Source organism: Haemaphysalis longicornis, unplaced genomic scaffold (genome assembly GCF_048455015.1).
Source record: "Haemaphysalis longicornis isolate Haplotype H1 unplaced genomic scaffold, Haemaphysalis longicornis Haplotype H1 scaffold_12, whole genome shotgun sequence".
Classification (NCBI taxonomy): domain Eukaryota; kingdom Metazoa; phylum Arthropoda; class Arachnida; order Ixodida; family Ixodidae; genus Haemaphysalis; species Haemaphysalis longicornis.
The window spans coordinates 99,007,401-99,025,769 of record NW_027526225.1 but is presented as its reverse complement, the minus strand read 5'-3'; the positions used below and the strand labels follow the sequence as shown (position 1 = coordinate 99,025,769).

Genomic DNA, 18,369 nt, shown 5'->3' with positions numbered 1-18,369 from the left:
GCAAAACGAAACAAGTACTGTTGCTACAAAAGAGCGGGAATTTTGCATGGAATTTTGGTGTATCTCTTTCCTCCATGGTGTATCTAGTTCCAGTACAATCCCTAGATTCCTAGAATATTCTAGGGGCCGTAGTTCTAGCACAGGAAATCGAGAAGCCGAAACTACTGCATCTGCTACTCGGCCGGCCCGCTAACATGCTAACATTGTTGTAAAAAAACATTTTAAATCGTATATTTCTAATAATTTAATTGCAAAAAAATATATGTTTTAGGTATTGAAATTAGCAGTGTATGCTGGGCCAGGTGGTTTTGGTTTAGTTTTAACGCAAGCGTCAAAGACGCGAAATGCGAAACTGTGCGAACCGCCATTGTGGTTTGTTTACACGCGCTGCAAACGAAGTCATGACGAAGTCGCGGCGTTGATTTGAAAGCTCCGACAGCGTCGTACTGGATAATTAGTAATTGTACGGTGTAGCGCATGAGTTAGGGTCGTTTTCTGCTCTATTACAGCATAATTAAAGGTAACGTTTATGGATAACCCCACCATGGACTGGGAAAACGAGGCCGGCGAAGAGTTGGAGAGCCCGGCGTACGCGGCCCTGCGTCCACTGCTCGAGTCTGACGGCTACACGAGTGGACAGGACAGCGACGAAAACAGCGATGTCTGCTCGCTATACTCGGGGGCGACGCTCGACGGCTTTGATGACCCGGGCTTAGACTCTGAAGATGAATCCTTCTCAGGTGCGGTTTTTTCCTGTGTAGGTACGGCAGCAGTAAACGTGCCGTCAAGCGACCTGCCCGCGCGCGCCGATTCCGCGTGCTGAATTTGTTATTGCTTGTTTGATTAATTTTTTCCAAGTTCTTTCAGACGCCACTGCACGGTCTGCCACTGCGTTTAATCCTCATTTCTCCGCTGTATGCGCGCTTGCTCGGCGTTCCGTCGTCGGCGTTCCGTCGGCGTTCCGGCGTTCAGTCTTTCTTTCGATTCCTTGCGCTCAATACTTGCCGATTCAGACTAGGGGAAGTGCACACCTTCTGTGGGATCGGCGGTGTGCGGAAATAGGAGTTTTTTAAAATCAAAATTGTCACTTGGCTATGCTGGCGAAGGCACGCACCCGGCCGGCGTCCGCCAGACGCGCACCCAACCGGATGAGTACACGTGTATAGTGCTTGCGCTGTGTGCGTATTGTTTGGTGTACTTTTCATTTTTTATCATGATTCCTTCTCGCCTTCCTTACTTGGGTATATTTCGCAAGTCGCGGAATAAGCCAACCTGTTGCTATAGTCGGCGCCGTGTGTCGTCGTTTCTTGATCACGCTGTTTCGAATTTCAGTTCGTATGCACCAACTTGACCAAACCACCGTTATAACCCGGATATCGACCGCAAAAAAACTGTCCACAGCTGCTAAGCCTTTGCTAACGCATTCCATGGCATTCTAGGCGTTTAATAGCACGCGTACATCCGAAAGAATAAAACAAAAAATATTTAGTACGTTTCGCTCAAAGCATGGAACAGAAAAAATGAACAGAACAAATCCCTTCGCGCGCACTGTTTCATGTGGTGCATTAAAAGGAAAAACAGGAAGAAACGCTCAGTGCGCGGTCTATTCCCATTGGCTTACGACACATGGCACGAGTTTAACAACAAGATTCTGTAATATTGTTGTATCGTACTTTCAGTGAACATATCATACACGATGGTATTTGTCGCATACAGCTCAGCAAGCCCAGCAGGCGCACGGTAAAGGCAATTTGTTTTCACCAAGCTACGATCGCTTCAGTACGGGGGCAGTGGCTCGAAAAGATATTCCACGACTAACTGGTCCTCACCCCAAGCATTGACCTGGGGTGTCTGCCATACCCAACTTTGTCATTTGTTGGGCTTGTAAGCCGCCCCGACGAAACTCCTACAAGCGTGGCGCTCCAATTATGGTAAAGATGCCATAGCCGCTAAAACAGTTGCTGTTGATTAGTGCTCCCTTCACTGGAAAAACATGGCATTTCCACGCACAGAATGGCCCTGTTAGGGCGTTTATACAAAGTCAAGCCTTCCCTACGAACTTTTGCACGTGCATAGACGAGCTTCACATCAAAATAAAGCTCCTTGACCTAAAGCGAAATTCGACGAAGTTTACGCATATTTGAATGAACGAAAATGCTCGAAAATAAAGAATGCTTGTCGAGCAGGCGCATATGGTAGCAGTGTGGTTCACTTGTGTATGTTGATGTTTGCATAGCTGGGAAACGGTTCTAGATTCAATCGTGAATTCTTGTTGCTGGCCGGTATTATAGGTAGTGATTGATACGATCGGCATTGATTGGTATGACCACCACTTTTCCGGCAAGCAGTTGCAAGCCCTATTGTGAGTGAAGCGAAGTGGCGAGTTTGAGTATTAAACATAGCCCCACCTGACGGAGCGCACTGTCCCTACGAGGCAATTTTTTGGCCCGCTGGCTCCCATTTTCACCGGCTGCGATGGGCAGGTCGCTGTCTATAAAGCCAGTTTCGGCTCCTGTACGGGTGCCTTGTTCGCTCATTGTGAACACGGCACCCATACCTGGCGAAAAGCAGAAGCGCCTATGTGTCGAGATTTTGGCACGCGTTAAGGATCCCCAAGTAGTTGAAATTAATCCAGAGCCCTCCACTAGGGTGCGCCACATGGGCCAAGTGGAGCTTTGGCGTGCAAACCCCCCCTCCCCAATTTTCAATTCATTGTACCCGTCCTGAATGTAATTCGTAACGAATGTCGTTAGACTACTCCCATGTGACAGCGGGCGCATATCGTTTCCTACGAATATTATTAGTTGAAAATGATGTCAGGTTTGTGTGTGTGACTGGTATTAATCTTCCAATAAATGGTGATAGCAAAGGAAAATAACTGCAAAAGGTATGTATTGGATATAGCAGGTGGCACATTAGCTTGCGCATCATGGAACACAACTGTTATAGCTCTCGCCTACAGTACTGATTTCTGTTTTTGTATTTTGTTACGAGACTGTCTTTCACACAGAATAATTTGTGTCTAGTGCATGGGCGACATACGCACTGAAGAGTTGCTATCACCGTGAGAGCATCATTACCTCGCCGGCACGTTGGGTGCAGGTCATGGATGTTTTAGCCTCTGGCTTCATGTTGTTTTAAATTTTCGGGGTGTTTCTACTTGTGCTATCTACTTAGCTTCGTTTTCCAACTCTCTGTTCTATTGTCGTGCGTGCATGCATTCACATGTGTGAGTGAGTGATCGTCTGTTTCATCGTGCTTTCAGTGCCCCAGTGAGCAGTCGGCACGTTGTGTGCAGCAGCGATCAGTTCTGGTTGGCGTGCTTCTCACTGTTCGCCCTCTGTTGCTTCCCTTTCCCCAGCCTCAGTTGTCGGAAGTAGGAGCGAGCTCGACGACGCGTTGGCGATGAACGAGACTTACCAATCCTTTCTACGGAACATCATTGACGACCTGTATGCAGCTCTTGAGGACAACAGGTAACGAAGCGGAATTTTCTTTTGTGGTCGTTCTTGGTGGTCTAAATGTGGCCGGATTAATGGACGGCGTATCACAATAAGTTGGGGAGTGTGGAAGGTAACGCGACCGTTGGAGGTGTATCGTGGTGGGCGCAGTGTATGTCTCAATGCCCTAGTCAGTGCGGCCAGCAAGACCCGAATAGTGCGCTGTAGGATATTACTGGAAATGAACTCGCTCATGAGATATTTGAAGTTTCACTTCACATTACTTTGGCAGCAGTAAAGTGGCTCAGTTTAATTTTTGCATTTGAAGTGTGGCATTAGAACGAGACACATGCATCAATTCGAGTTATACAAGCAGAAAAAGTTACCTTGACCTACTGTGTTATGTGCATGTACCCAGTTCCCCTCATTTGCAAGCGTTGACGTGCTGGCAGGGCCTGCCGGTCGTAAGTGGCCGCCACTTCGGCAAGTGCGCCTCTCAGTCCCTCACGGCCAACGTTACCTATGCAGATGTGACGGGAGCTATTTTGACCCCTGATCAGTCTTTCTCACTCGGGGGACTGGGAAAAAGGGAGAGCGCCTTTAGCCGCGTCGTCTTACTGCCTGTAGATCCAGAGCGCGTTACTTACGGTCACCGCTCATCCCAAGACTGCATGACCGAGTGGAGTCTCCTTGCTGGGCTCTTGCGCTGCCCAGGGGGCACTGCACAACTGACTTCCGGGTAGTACAAAGTGGCCAGGTGAATACCCATTACTGCCGCCAGGTTTAGTAGGCAAAAAAAGACAGTGGGCAACGCTGTCAGGGCGGCCTCGTGGCTGTGCTCGGGTTTAACACGGTTCAATACACGGGCTGGCCAGGCAGCTTTTCCTCTAGAGTCAGTAGTATTACCTCTGTGCTGCGGGGGTCCCATAGGATACCGTGTAGACAGAAACAAAATGAGCTCGATACTCCCGGTTGTTTTGCGACATGGTCTGCAGCCCATCCCCGAAGCATCCGATCTCTTCCGGTGATCAACTTGGCATTAGGGAGAAAAGCTTTGCAGCTTTTACACTATGCAGCTTTGGAGCTTTTTTTAAAGCTTTGCGCTAAATACGTTTACAGCACTGACGAAAGTGCTGGGACGGTGACGGCGCTCTGCCTCTCGCAGGTTCACCGATCAATGGTCGTATGAAGGGAGATTAGACGTGAAAGCTTCTTGTTTAAACTAATACATTTGGGGACAAGGACTTTTCAACAATAGCCAAGGACTTTTCAACAAAAGGAATTTTCAACAATTAGGGGTGTGTGTATAAATCCCTGTGGTGTGCCGCGCTTTTGTGCACCTGTGCACTTGCGTCACCGTTACAAATATGGTGCAGCGCTAGCTCGCCTCTTTATTGCATGGCTCAGTGACAAAATGCAGCGAGCGTCAGAAGTGTGAAATCTGTTTTGTGATTCCGAAAGTAGTGGCGTAAAACAAAGGGGTCGTTCAAACTGCATGGCCGCTCTGTTTCCTTGTTTACTCTCACTTTATGTAATTACGCTCTTGCATCATATATTCCTAGTTTGCACCTAATAGACTAGAATAAAGGTCGGCAACGTTTTGAGTTGTAGGGTCGAGTTGCATGAAGCCGACACGGCAAAGGGCTGGGTGGAAAATCGGGGGGAGGGGGAGGGGGCTGAGCGAAAAAATTCAGTGAATTGTCAATAATATTCGCCAATAATTGACAATCATCTGGCTCAGTGTGAAGATGGGGGGCAATTCAGCTGGAAGCAATTAACTCTCTGTTCTTGTCTCGCCGTCTAACCCTATTTGAGGTCAAAACTGGCATGTCGGCGTTCAGATTGTTAGTGATGGGGTTGAGGGTTCTGACAACGTGCTGGGGGGCCACATAAAACAGCCCCGAGGGCCACATTTGGCCTGCAGGTTGTAGGTTGCCGACCCCTCCACTAAAAGGTGACGAACACAGTCAGTGGCGATCATGTGTAAATATTTGGGCTGCGCGCCGTGTGATTTAATGCTTGTTTCGCATCCATTAATTACACCTAATTTGTTTATTTGACGCCATTGCCTCACCTACTCACGAGTATACATGTACCCTTCCAATCGTAAATCGTGCGGTGTATAATGCTAAACAAGAATCATTTAGTTTGTGAAAATATAAAACAAAATTTTCACTCGTTTTTCAAGGCGGTGCCAGGCCAGCAGTGTCAGCTGAGTCGGCTGCGCTTGCGTCCACTGGCACGCTCTCGCTGAAGCAGCCTCTTGCAGTTACCTCAGGCTATGGGAGAGCAATGTTCTGAGTTTACGCTTCTTGTGAACATTCGTTTGTTGACCATTTGCATGAAGAAAGGGGGATAATTGTCGTCGGGAAGTTAGACCAACCCGACCTGGCGATACTGACCCACATCGCGATGATCGCGATTGCTTGCTCTAAAGAAAGCCGATAAATTGACTTGTTGTAGCAGGTATTATTTTGTTTAGCCTCTGCAACTACTTTGAGGTATATTTTGTTCAGTGTGCAGTCATTTAAACTTGCCACAACGTGGTTAAATTAAGTACAACTAGCTTTTACTCTGGCTTGTAATTGGAAACACATGGAGGGCGGCGAGGGTCGTCTGCTTTTATACTACCCAGATGCGTCGTGCGCGAGGAGGCGCTGCGTGTCGTCAAAACTCCTGTGCAGGAGCCCTGTAGGCCAACCTCGTTTGTCCAGCTCTGTGAACCTTTCGGCAGCTGTAACTTGTCAAGGATGTCAAACCCTTGTATATGTTATACAGACCTACTTTACAGTGCAATGTCACAAAAAGGCATTGGTGCTGGCATCAGTAATGACTGCAGGTCAGCTAGGAAAGGCGCATATCAAAACAGACACAAAGCCAAGGCACAGCGAAACAAAGGTAGCAACGAAAACGACACTGTGCGGCATCCAAAATCCATTTGATTTGACCACGTTTTCAGTCCTCCTTGTGTTGGAATTCCCTCTTGCAGGCAGCTGCAGGGTGAACTTCCGCAGCAGCTCATCGAGCGCATGTCGCGGCCGCACAAGCCGCGGCTGCGCAAGGACTGGCACCAGTCGCTGGTGTTCCACTACCCATACTTCCGGGACGTGAACGGCATGCGGGCGCCCATGAACGAGGACGAGCGCGTCAAGAGGGCCAGCAAGGAGATGGACCCGTACATTGCGCCCGCACCCGTCTGGACCACCGAGGAGAACCGCATGCTGGTACGTACGGGTGAGGCAGGCACCGCACCTGGTAAGCTGGGTGCACTGCCCGGTAGCCGACGGGTGTCATCGTGCACGCGGAAGCCGGCTAGGATGTAGTTGTGTGCTGATGCTGTACTCGTCGTTGCACTGAGACAGGCTCTCCTTAAGTCTAGTAGTCTAAGTCTAAGTGTATTTAAGTTAAGCCTAAGTCAAACTCAATTTAAGTCAATTTAAGTCTATTTAAGCGTCACCAACGCATGTCAAATTACTGGCCTTCAAAATGATAATACTTCCTAAACTGCAATACGCTTCGGTTGTATGGGAACCCTTCCTTAAAAAAGATAAATACCGGCTTGAAATGGTGCAAAGACGCGCTATACGGTTCATTTTCAACAAATATAGGACCACTGACTCACCAACTTCTCTAATGCTGGCGAACAACATTTCAACCCTGGAAGATAGACGAAAAATTGATAGGCTGAAACTGTTGTTTGCTCTTTATACTGGTTCCACAAAGGTAAATGCATCGGTATACATTCAGCCATTTCAATCGCGCCCCACGAGACATCGGCACACGCACAATTTGCTTCCGTATCGAGCCCGCACAAACATGTTCAAGAATTCGTTTTTTCCACGTACAGTATCGGAATAGAATTCACTGTCTGAAGTGGTCTTCACATCTCAGTCCATTTGCCATTTTGAGCGTGCCATATTGTCTGTACTGTAGTCTGTACTCGACTTGCTTTACTGTTTATTGCAATTGTGATTGTATAATAGGGAGATATACTCATCTCCGTTGTTCTGAAGGTCGTGTTAACCTGTGTTTAAGCTCATCTATACATCTCTGTATAATGTACTTATCTTCTTGTATTTTGTGTACGCTTGTTTTTATCATTCATCTATCACGCTTACGTGTGTTTCCCACTTAATTTTTGTGCCTCTCCTGCTTGGTCTTTTTCAAGACCGCAGTATATTGTAAATAAAAAAAATAAAATAAAAATAAATAAAATTCCCTGCACCACAGCCTTGCATTGCAATGCCAGATAAGCAATAATGAACATTACCCCCTCCCCTCCCCCTTTCCAAAAAAAGAAAACCAGCCTTGCAAATTTTTTGAAGCGGTTGTTCTGTATTTTCATGCATATAACCCGCCCTCGCATATAATCCGCACCCCCACTTTCATCTCGCCGGAAAAGAAAAAAAAAATCCTCGCGTACTGCCTGCACATTTGATACAGGAAAGGCTGCACCAAAGATTCTGCTCAAGCAACACATCACATACTATGCAGATAGAAAAAGTGTATACTTAGCAACTAAAAAAACATTGTTTGCAAGGCGAAAGTCTCAATTCACTCAGCGTCACCGCTGCCGCTGGAGCTACCACTTGAGCCGCAGTCCTCACTGTTGTACGCACGGTTGTACAACAAGGTTTTTGCAGTAAAGAAAAAAACCCTGCGCATTATCCGCACCCCTACTTTGGCACTGAAATTGTCGCATTTTTGGTGTGGGTTATACGCGGGAAAATACGATACTTGGTGCTGTCACGTGCTAGTGGGGCGGGTGGGTGGCTGCAGTTCATCTGGGTCATCTGGGCCTGTGCTTTCCTCATCGGGTAAAGGGGGAAGGTATCGAGTTGCGAATTCCACCATTGTTGCCCCGCGTAACGTGCCCCGCTGTGGCCAAGCACCGCTTGTGCCAAGTAGCAGCAGCGCAAGACATTGCCTGCGTTTTAAAGCGAGGAAATGAAACCAGGGCCCGTTTGCCCGTACGCATAAGTTCCCGATTAAGTTCCCACTTACGAATAAGACGCCAATAAGTCGAAGTCGGCCACGGCAAGTAATCCGGATGCCAGAAAACCAAACGGAAACGCAACCTTGACCGAGCGTTTGTATCAGTTTTGGACAAACGACTTATTACCTAGACAGCGCTAAAGTCGAAGTTGAGAACTTATTCCCACACTTATCGCGTTCGGGCAAACGGGCCCAGGTTTGGGGAGGGAGCCCTGCTGGGCCTGTCAAAGGCACCGCCGAGTTTTCGGCTGTGATGAAGTGAGGGCAGGCATGTGCGAAAGTGCATAGGAACAGTGGGGGCCTCCCTTGGGCATCATTCACACAGCCATCACCGTCGGCGTCATGGCACTGTCATGTCAAAAAAACCTCGACGAGGATGGAAAGAAGTAGTGTTCGCACAGGAAATGACAGGAAAATGTCGGAGGCTCCCCGGCATGGTACGTCGTTTGCCTAATGATCAGTTATGCCTATAGTTGAGCATACTTGAAGGGGCCATGCAGACAAAGTACAAGTTTGCTTTATTCGAAAGGTTTGGTCTTTTATAGTGCCCCCAGCACTTGTCCGGCCACAAGTGATGCTTTATTCACTGAGAAATTAATCAATCTAAGTTAAAATTTTGATTCTCCCGCCAACTCGTGTGTTTCTTGAGGTCGTCTGCGATGGTGTCACAAAAACAGGTCTTCAAGCGAACACGAATGCGGCACTAGGCTTTCAGAGAACTACTAAGCCTTGTTTACTGTCAATCCTCCCAGATGGCGCCAATATACTGCAACGGACCTTTGCTCGTCTTTGTTTTAGTTTTGACTGTATTTGCACCTGGCTCGTTTGTTTACGGTAGAAAGTACTCGTTTTGTGAAACATGCGTATACTCGACAAACAAGGTCGCGTAAGATGATGTCGCTTATGCCAATCGGCCTGTGTTGTGTCAGACAACCCGAAAGAGCCATACTGCTGTGCAGCTATAACAAGCCTAGGGTGCGCAGTACCAACAACAGCGCTCGTAATTTCCATGTTTACCCCACCATTCTTACCTCTATAAAATGAATGTATGCATTACATTTAAGCAAAAATAGCTCTTGCTGCAGGATTATAAGCCCTGCGTAACTTGCGTTTGCTTTTGCTGGCCTCAGTCAATCGCACAGCTGGGCAGTACGACATCATAGGTTCAGTTGCGGGAAATGAGCTGGTGGGTCGCATGGCCATTCCCCTTTTTTCCTAATTATATAGCTTATTTGAGTGAAGTGTGCGGGAAAAGTGGTGTCAGTATGATTCTAACGAGGCAATCTTTCGAATGAACCAAACTTGTGTTTTGTCTGCATGGCCCCTTTAATCTGGAAGCACGGGGTACTGCACATACTTTCAGAAGCACCTAACCGCAAGCGAAGGTGCAATCGCTTCAAATGCTGGCATGAGCGTCGTGACGGGCTTCATGGTAGCGGCAGGAAACTGAAGATGGCACTTGCTCAGCGGATATGCAGTCTGGTCACGCGAGTTGGGGTGTGGATTTTTACGTTGCCAGCTGTATGTTCGCTTTGTACTGAATGTAGCGAAACATTCCAGCTTTCTGATTGGCTGTTTTTTAACGGAAACGCAGAGCTAAGGCTCCCATTCCCAGCGCACTGTTTTTGAGGAGAAATTGCCCAAGAAACCGTCGCCCATGACGGAAGACGCGGAGGCGGAGAGAAAAACGGCTGCGTGAATGATGCCTTAGACTGACAAAGCATCTCTGCATGGGTCCGTAACAGTTTTACTCCCAGCGCTTCTTGTTGGCTCTTGTGTCTTTTCTTGGGGGAAGGGCAACCACCCTGCTTGAATCAGTTGAACAGTCCCCTTGCGCTTCTGTTTGCGCAGGTCAAGGCAGTGCACAACAGTTTGCTGAAGGAGAACACTCGTGCTCTGATGAACCGCAAAGAGGCCCTACAAGAGCGCCTGGAACAACAGGTGGAAGACGACCCGGAGATTGTGCGGAAGATCCGAGATCTGGACGAGCAGGTATTGGTCTTCATTGGCCCTGCTGCCAGCATGGGATGGTAACGTAACTGGTTCCCATTAAGGGGGGGACACGGCTCTTAATACAGCTTCCTTTAATTGTAAAGTAAACTCTGCGGAATTTGTCAGTCTTGCTGCTTTTTTCCCACTGATTTCGAATATGGAATTATTTTTTGAGTAAGTCGATTAGTTATCAAGATAATTAGATATAATTAGTCACTTTTCGGGGAACACTAGACAAAACAGTGTTGGCCATAAAACTGTAATCTTTATATTTTCCAATACTATGAACCGTGGTGAGTGCAATGAGGGAAGCGGTTTTTTGATGCACCGCTTAGAACTAATTTTACAACTCATTAAACTTTGGTGGCATCAGGAGAGAGGAACCATTTCGAATGGCCAGTTAAAACACCTAAGTTGAATGAGCCGTAAAATCACTTAAGTTCCAAGTGGTGCATCAAAAAAATGCTTCTCTTATTGCACTCACCGGGGTTCATATAATTGGAAAATATAAAGATTACAGTTTTATGGCCAACACTGTTTTGTCTAGTGTTCCTGCAAAAGTGACTAATTATCTCTAATTATCTTGGTAACTAATTGGCTTACTTAATGGCATATTTGAAATCAGTGGAAAAAAGCAGCAAGGCTGGAAAGTTTCTCAAAGTTCACTTACAAATCAAAAGAAATTGTTTTTAGAGCCGTGTCCCCTCTTTAGGTTTTCCTCGTGCTACTTGCAGTGCACTTTATGGTTCCACCACTCTTGACCCTACCGGTGTGTTTACATGGACAAGGGAATGGGGGAATGCAATGGGGTTCTTTAGCCATCTCTTTGTTGCGATGAACTCGAAAGTGGTATCGTGGGCAGCACTGTCTTTGCAGAGAAGCTACGTAGCAGTGCACCTGGCAGCAGTTTTTCAGTGACGGCAAATAGTGAAATGTCAGCTCGCATCGAATAGCTGGAAGTGCTGTAGTAGTGGCAGAAAGTTTGGATGTTGAAATGAATATTGAATAATAGAATTTTGACTTCAAGTTCAGCTTTAAAAAAAATGCGAACCTAAAAATCGGACAAACAACCTGCACTTCTCAAGACTGGAGCAGTTGGGAGTCGACGGAAGAGGCCTTTGTCAGGCTGTGGGCTTGGGTAGGCTGATGATGATATTTGAGCTGAGCACAGGTGGCAGTCGCGCTTGGGAAACAGGGTCCTCGTAGTTGTGACTGGCTTGTCCCTGAGCCAGCGGGCTGGGTGCACTGCAACGCACTCCTACCAGTTGACAGCTGGCTTCTGGATGGCCGTGGCATGCTGGGAACCGGGGGGAGGGGAGAACGGCTTGAAAGCGAGCGCCGACCGGTGTGTGCAGCTGTCGGAGATTCAGCGGCTGGAGTTGCCAGAGCTCCTGGAGCGGTCGGTGCGCCCCGTGGACTGGCTGCACGTGGCGGCGGTGAACATGCGGGCCCACCGAGACGCCTTTGCGTGCGAGATGCACTGGCGGCACCTGCTGGACGTGCGCCTCAACCGGGCGCAGTGGACGCCCGAGGAGGACGAGCGGCTGCGCAAGCTGGCCGAGGCACGCAGCGAGCACGACTGGGAGGAGGTGCTGCTCGCGTTGCTCAGTCCGCATGACGCTTTCCTCCAACACCCACCCACTCTATCCATGGGGAGAAAGAATAGCCGAGCTCTGGACCACGCTTCTGAACGGTCGCGGGTTCGATTCCCGGCCACGGCGGCCGCTTTTCTGATGGAGGCGAAGGGACGGGACAGGAAGGGACGGTGAAGTTATTCTGTTGGGGCTAAGTCTATTATAAACGTAAAAATGTCGGTGACAATGGTGTTCCCTCAGTACGCGCGTTTTCCCTTGCTGTCAGGGGAAGCATCTGAGTACCTTGCCAAGTTAGCGGTAGTGGGCAAGTTGTGGGCGACCCACAGCGATTCTGCAGTGTCCATCAATGCAAGGAATCGCCCGCGTCCATTCTCGCACACATTTTCTGTTTTTCTCTGGCAAAAGCCCTTCCCCCCAGACCTGTTGGTTTGTGTGCCTGGAGGGAAGAGCTTTTGGTGGGTGGCACAGACGTTCCTCTGCCGTGCAGATTGCGCGGGAGCTGAAGACGAACCGGAGCGTGTTCCAGTGTGCGTTCCACTACGCCAGCACGCTCATGCCGCGCCTGAACACGGGTGCCTTCTCGGCCGAGGAAGACCTGCGCCTCCTGCAGCTGGTGTCCGTCTGCAAGGAGGGCGCCAACATCTCCTGGCCACAGGCAAGGACAGTCGTGGCCACTGCTCATGTTGCATGCTCGACCGGGGACCTGTTCCTGGAAAAAAATTTGCTTTATATTCGTGCAAATACGGTATATGTACCGATGTTTTCACTCTTTTGTAATTTTCTCCGTTAATAGAAAGCTGCTGCCGCTGGGAGCAGTATATTTACATTTGAGGCAATGTAATCCTCCTGGGATACAAGCTACATTGTTTTCCCAACGTTAGTGTACTTTCAATTGGCACAGATGCATCCTTTTAAAATAGGATTATCCATATAGGCGCATTCCCCCTGGTGATTCGCCACGTCGCGCGATGTCACAAAGCAATGAGCCAGCCGTTGTTTTCGATGCTTTGCGACGACGGAGCCGATCGCTCTACGACCGAAATCATCTCTTGTTGCGCAACTACTTTGCAAAACCAGATACGGCATTCCAAACAGTGGGGTGCTGTGCTCTTCGGTTCTTTGGTCAGTGGCTTCAGCGTACACATGTACGAATCAACGAACAGCGTGGATTCGTCAGTGTGGAGAAATGTGTGTTTGAATTGCAAAAGCAAGTAATCTTCGTATATAGCTAGGTGGATAGCGGGACGGTAGGCTGACTTTTCGTATCTATTGGCGAGAAGTAAACACCGTGGAGTTCGAAGGGGCCAGAACTTCTGCGTCTGTGAAAAAGAAGCGAACTTTCTGGGCCTGGATACAAGTGTTGTGGCATGAAGGCAAAATTTTTTTGTGCAATAATGTGTTGAAAAGAATCTGCTTGAGTTCGTTATTTTCTGCTCCTCCCACTACCTCCAATGCTTTCGGCATTGTTCAAGGTTAGTAGTATGTGTTTTACGCTGATTTATACCTGTTTTTGTCGCGCTCGTGTAACATGATTTTCTTTCACTGCAAACGGTTGAAGCACCAAGGAAGTTGCACAGGTTGGGTAACAGCTCCGCTAAACGCAGTCGCGTCACCGCTCGTCGCAAGTGCGAACACCGCTTCATCGCGCGGCGCACACGTGCTCGAGTTGCCAGTGGGAATGTGCCTTATGAGAGGATGCAGACTCTCAAACGCTGCAGATACAAGCAGTATTTCTGCTGAAGGGATAGTTTCTTTCTTTTCACGTGCAAAACTTTATGAAGCAGTGTTGCCTTCTCCCACCCCTTTGTGTTCGTGACAGTGTTTCCTCCTATTGGGAAGCTGGTGTTGGGGCTGGTGCGAAAAGTAAATGCGAGTGATGTGGGATGTCTGAACGTGCAAGGGTAGCTGAGGAGCCTCTGCCAAGTGCACTTGTTTTGGGAAAGGGCCAGTGCTGCGTGGGAGTTTCCCAGTGGGTCAGTGTTTCACGTTCACTCTGTGTTGCAGGTGACGCACTTCATGGGCTGCCGTTCCAAGAAGCAGGTGGTGAGCCGCTACAACCGGTCCCTGCACCCCGAGCTGCAGCACGGCCGATGGACGGCCGAGGAGGACATCATGCTCCTCGTTGCCATCAAGCTGTACGGCTCCCAGGGCTGGCCTCAGGCACGTCTCCTCCCGTCTGCTCAGATGGTGGCCCCTACAACGGGCGGGACGTGGCCTCACTCTAGCTGAAAGAAGGGACCCTTTGGGGCTCAGTAGTGAAATGAAAGGGTGGGAGATGCTTTTGTAACATGTATAAGACATCATCCGAGGGTTCTACTGTGCCGCGAGTTTCATTGTGTGAAGCGAAATGCACTCAAACCTCGTTATAACGAAGTTGAAAGGGAGCAGTAATTATTTCGTTATATCCATTATTTCGTCATATCAGTCATAACAGTTTACGTCAATGTGTGCTCAGTTGGATGCACACCTATAGCATGCAAAATAGAAAATCGCCTCACAGCTCACTGTACTGCTACACAATCGCGCACGCGAGGGAAATTAAATAGAAGACAAATATCTTGCTTGCTCAATGTGGACAGTGCCTAGTTTATTGTTTACTAGACATTGCTGGAAAAAAGTCCGCGATGCTCCTTTGTTTCGGACATCGCAAGCGAAAGACTTCCTTTTCAGTGCACGTGCCACCGCGTTGATGCCATTTTCCTTTGATGCCGTTGATGCCAGTTGATGACGTGGTCTCCCGTGGACGCACGTTGAACGTGCGTCCACGGGAGACCACGGCATCTTCGTCATCGCTTGCGTCAGTTTGTTCGTTGACATCTGCGGTGGTGTTGGTGGTGGTGGTGGTTGTTGTGTGGGATCAGGTGGGATTAGCCTGGCTGGATATGCCGGCAATTGCTCCACCCCCCAAGCTCCTCTTAATAGGTCTATGTCAGGATCCTTTCACCATGAGTTTGCCAGTTCCGTCTCCTGAAGAAAGCTTAATAGAAGGCTCGACATGTCGCTGCGCAGTATCCAATGGCCCCTTGGGAAGACAATGTGGTCCAGGTGTTGTGTGAGGCTGCCAACTTTAGAATTGCTGAGAGCATTGCAGCCCACTCAACATCGTGCTCTGGGCAACACATTACACAGTGGTGTACGTCCCCTATCACAGCACATGACGAACACAGAGGCGATCGCACGAGGCCCACCTTGAATAGCCATGGTGTGGTCTGGTTTCAATGAATTCCATCCCATGTTGGCGTCAAGGGCAATGAGACCGCTGATCAGTTGGCTTGGAACGCGCTGCAATTTGCACCGACTGTTAAGGTTTCCGCCGATCACTGGAACGACTTCAGGTGAACAGCCGTCGAACATTTCAAGTCCCTGGGAGATACGTATCATCAGCCTTGCGTCACAAAGGGTTTTACGAGATTGGAGGCAACATTGCTCATTGCTGTACATCTGCCACAATAGCCCGTCGGCATCGGTGTTGAAAGAGCCATCCTCCTTGTTCCGCCCCGCTGACTGAGGGAGGAGGATGGCTCGCCCTGCCACGCGTGTTGACGCGGGAGTTTTAAAACAGCGGCGCTGAATGAGTGTGGAACTCCACAGAGCACTTCAAGCACCGCAGTGGGGTTTTTGTTGGGAGGGGAGACTGATACTGTTCGTTACATCCATTGACAGGTCAATTTTACTTCGTAACAACAAGGTTTAAATGCATGGTTGTCTGTGGAGATTTTAACGGGAATTTCATTTGCTTCGTTATATCCATTATTTCTTGTTATGTTATAACGAGGCTTGAGTTTAGTCGCTTAGCTGAGATGTGTGACATGTATTATTAGCCTGCCGAAGAAATTAATGCGTGTTTATTACCCTATAACAGCCTTGGCTATGGCGACAGCTTTTTGTTACTTATGTACAAAAAAAAGTGCAACCCTCTCCCTCCCCTCACTTTTTGGGGGGGGGGGGGGGGGGGGGGGTGGAGTCAACAAGGCACTCTTGTAGAGCCTCGTGTGAGTACTATTGTTTCAGTAATGTGGGTGCGTTGTTGAACAGTATTGACCCGGTCAGCACCCTAACAGGGGAGACCTTTGGGAACACAGAGATACAATGGCGCTTTCCCAGGTTTGGGGTGCAGCCAAGGCATAACGGTTAAAGAAGGGGCGAAAATAATTATGAGTTGATCTAATGCAGATTCATGCTCTAGGTGCACAGCAGGCCACATTTCGAATCCCGCTTGTTCCTTGTAACGTGTGTGTGTGCCTCTCTTGGCATGAATGCCCACTTGTAAAGCGTTTTCTAATACATCCCTAAGTGTATGTGCTTCTCGGTGGGTCTGTAACCCTCTGCCAGACGTCAAGGCATGTGTACAGATTTCTCATGGTGAACCAGTGTCCCTGTATGCGGGGATGTGGAATTGACAGTGAGTGAGGAGGTTATCGCTCGGTGGTCGACTGTGATGGGAGACATCGGTGGCAAACGGGGAACGTTGGAGTAGATAGTAGGAATAGCTGGGGTGGACTGCACATGGAGTTTGTACCAAGGAGCAACTGGAGGGCAATGTGCACCTCCTACTGGAAAACGGATGAAAAGGAAATGCACAGTTGTGGAGAGGGCAGCCTAGTTCGGCTCTTATGCTTAAGCTGCAATGCTGACTGCTGACCTGCACCATGTGGCAACCGACTGGTGCTGTGGTAGAGGACAGGTGCACAAGACACCGAAATCACGCCGGGGTTTATTGGACTCCCAATAAAGCGGGCTGGGATTACCTGGGAGGTATTACTAACCAACACTGGCCAGGCCAGGATGGTTGCAGAGGAGGGGCACGCAGGGAAGGAAAGGTGGCTGGGTGGGTTCAAAGGTGCCCACTTACTCCTGCTCCAGCTGAGAGCTGCGATCCAAGGGAGCATTCCACCGGTGCGCGCGGCCGAGCCGGTCGTTTTGGGTTGGGCGTTGGGTTATACAGTGTAGACCAAATTATAACGTAACCGCTGATAATGTGGGACAGGATATAATGCAGGTTTACCTGACCACGGTATTCCTCCCATGCATAAGCGTACCGCTTATAACGTGATTGCCCAAAGCACAATGCCGTTTACAGTGCGTTTTCTTGCCGGGTCCGCTGATTGACCAGCGCAGCGCAGCTGGGGCATTGCTTTTAGGGTTGCAAGAAAGAAAGAAAAGGATAGATTCAGCCATTTGATGCATCCCATGCTCTCTTCTCTCCTTTAATTTAGATACGCTCAGAAAATTTTAAAAAATAGGCACCCTTTTGTTCGTGTGTTCTGTTTGCATCCACGTGTTAACCTCAGGTGCCCTTCCTCTCGGCACCTCTCTGAAAGATGTTTTAGTGCAATTCCTGTCTGTGAAATTTTTGCTCCCCGCCCTGGCCCAAATTATTCAACACAGAGGAGGGAAGTAGGAAGTTGTAGCGGGGCCAACGGTGCGGCCACACTGGCGGTCTTGGGACTGCTTCGCCCTGACCGGCCTGCGTTGTGTGCCTCCATTCCAGGTGGCTACGCTGCTGCCCGGCCGGTCGGCCCACCAGTGCCGGGAGCACTACAAGGACCACTACGCTCAGAAGATTGTGTCCGGCTCCTACACGGCCGACGAGGACGTCATCCTGCTGGAGCTGGTCGAGAAGTACGGCTCGGGACGCTGGGCCAAGGTGCTCTGCTCTTATAGATACAACGGCGCGCATTTTTTAAGTCCTCGTGCCGTCTTGTCTGTGGGCGGGTTGGAGGGGCTGCTGCACAGGCCACTGAAATACGTTCGGGACTCGCAGAGTATTGGCTCGAGCGTGCAAGACCCCAGGGGGGCCCCTTGTATTCTTTGGCTAAAAGCGTGGAGTGGTTTAGTGAGTTAATGGGAACTAGCAAGGCCTTGCCATTGCCTCTAGTTGTGAAAAGGCTGTTCCAAATGAGGCCACTTTGTTTAGGATACTGTGCAGAATGGAATGGCCCTGTTGTGTGGCTTTGTGGATGGCTTTGCCTGGTAGATGGTGGTGCAGGTTAGGGAGGGAACGGGCGAGCTGCCCTAAACAGCGGCAGGCAGTGAGGAAGCTAAGGTTTTTGTGGATGGGAAGTGATTGCAGGCAATTTCGTATAATGCAGCGAAAATTTGCGTCTGGAGCTTTTTATAGCGGATCAGAGGAATGCACAGTTTTGGTGCAAAGGTGGAGGGGAATTAGCGTAGTTTGTGAATTAACCATGTTTTTGGGGAGGTGGGTGTTAGTGGGCATTGTTCCAAAATAAATACTGGAAGGAAGTACAGTACAATCTTGTTAAACAGAAGCCACTTCAAAGGAAGGGGGGGGGGGGGGGGGGATTTTTATGATAATTGGCACAGAAACTGAAGATGCTCCTGTG

General features: G+C 49.1%; 1 protein-coding gene across 1 annotated transcript in view; it reads left to right on the top strand.

Annotated features, from left to right (window-relative positions):
• Positions 1-304: 304 nt before the first annotated feature.
• The window catches only part of LOC144163067 (uncharacterized), a 30,834-nt gene continuing 12,769 nt past the window's right edge, over positions 305-18,369 (top strand). Inside the window, exons 1-8 of the mRNA XM_077693864.1 lie at positions 305-740; positions 3,362-3,476; positions 6,430-6,664; positions 10,287-10,427; positions 11,783-12,016; positions 12,510-12,677; positions 14,027-14,182; positions 17,514-17,669. Of these exons, the coding sequence (XP_077549990.1) occupies positions 530-740; positions 3,362-3,476; positions 6,430-6,664; positions 10,287-10,427; positions 11,783-12,016; positions 12,510-12,677; positions 14,027-14,182; positions 17,514-17,669 (1,416 nt within the window). The 5' untranslated portion in view covers positions 305-529. The remainder of the gene's footprint in view (positions 741-3,361; positions 3,477-6,429; positions 6,665-10,286; positions 10,428-11,782; positions 12,017-12,509; positions 12,678-14,026; positions 14,183-17,513; positions 17,670-18,369) is intronic.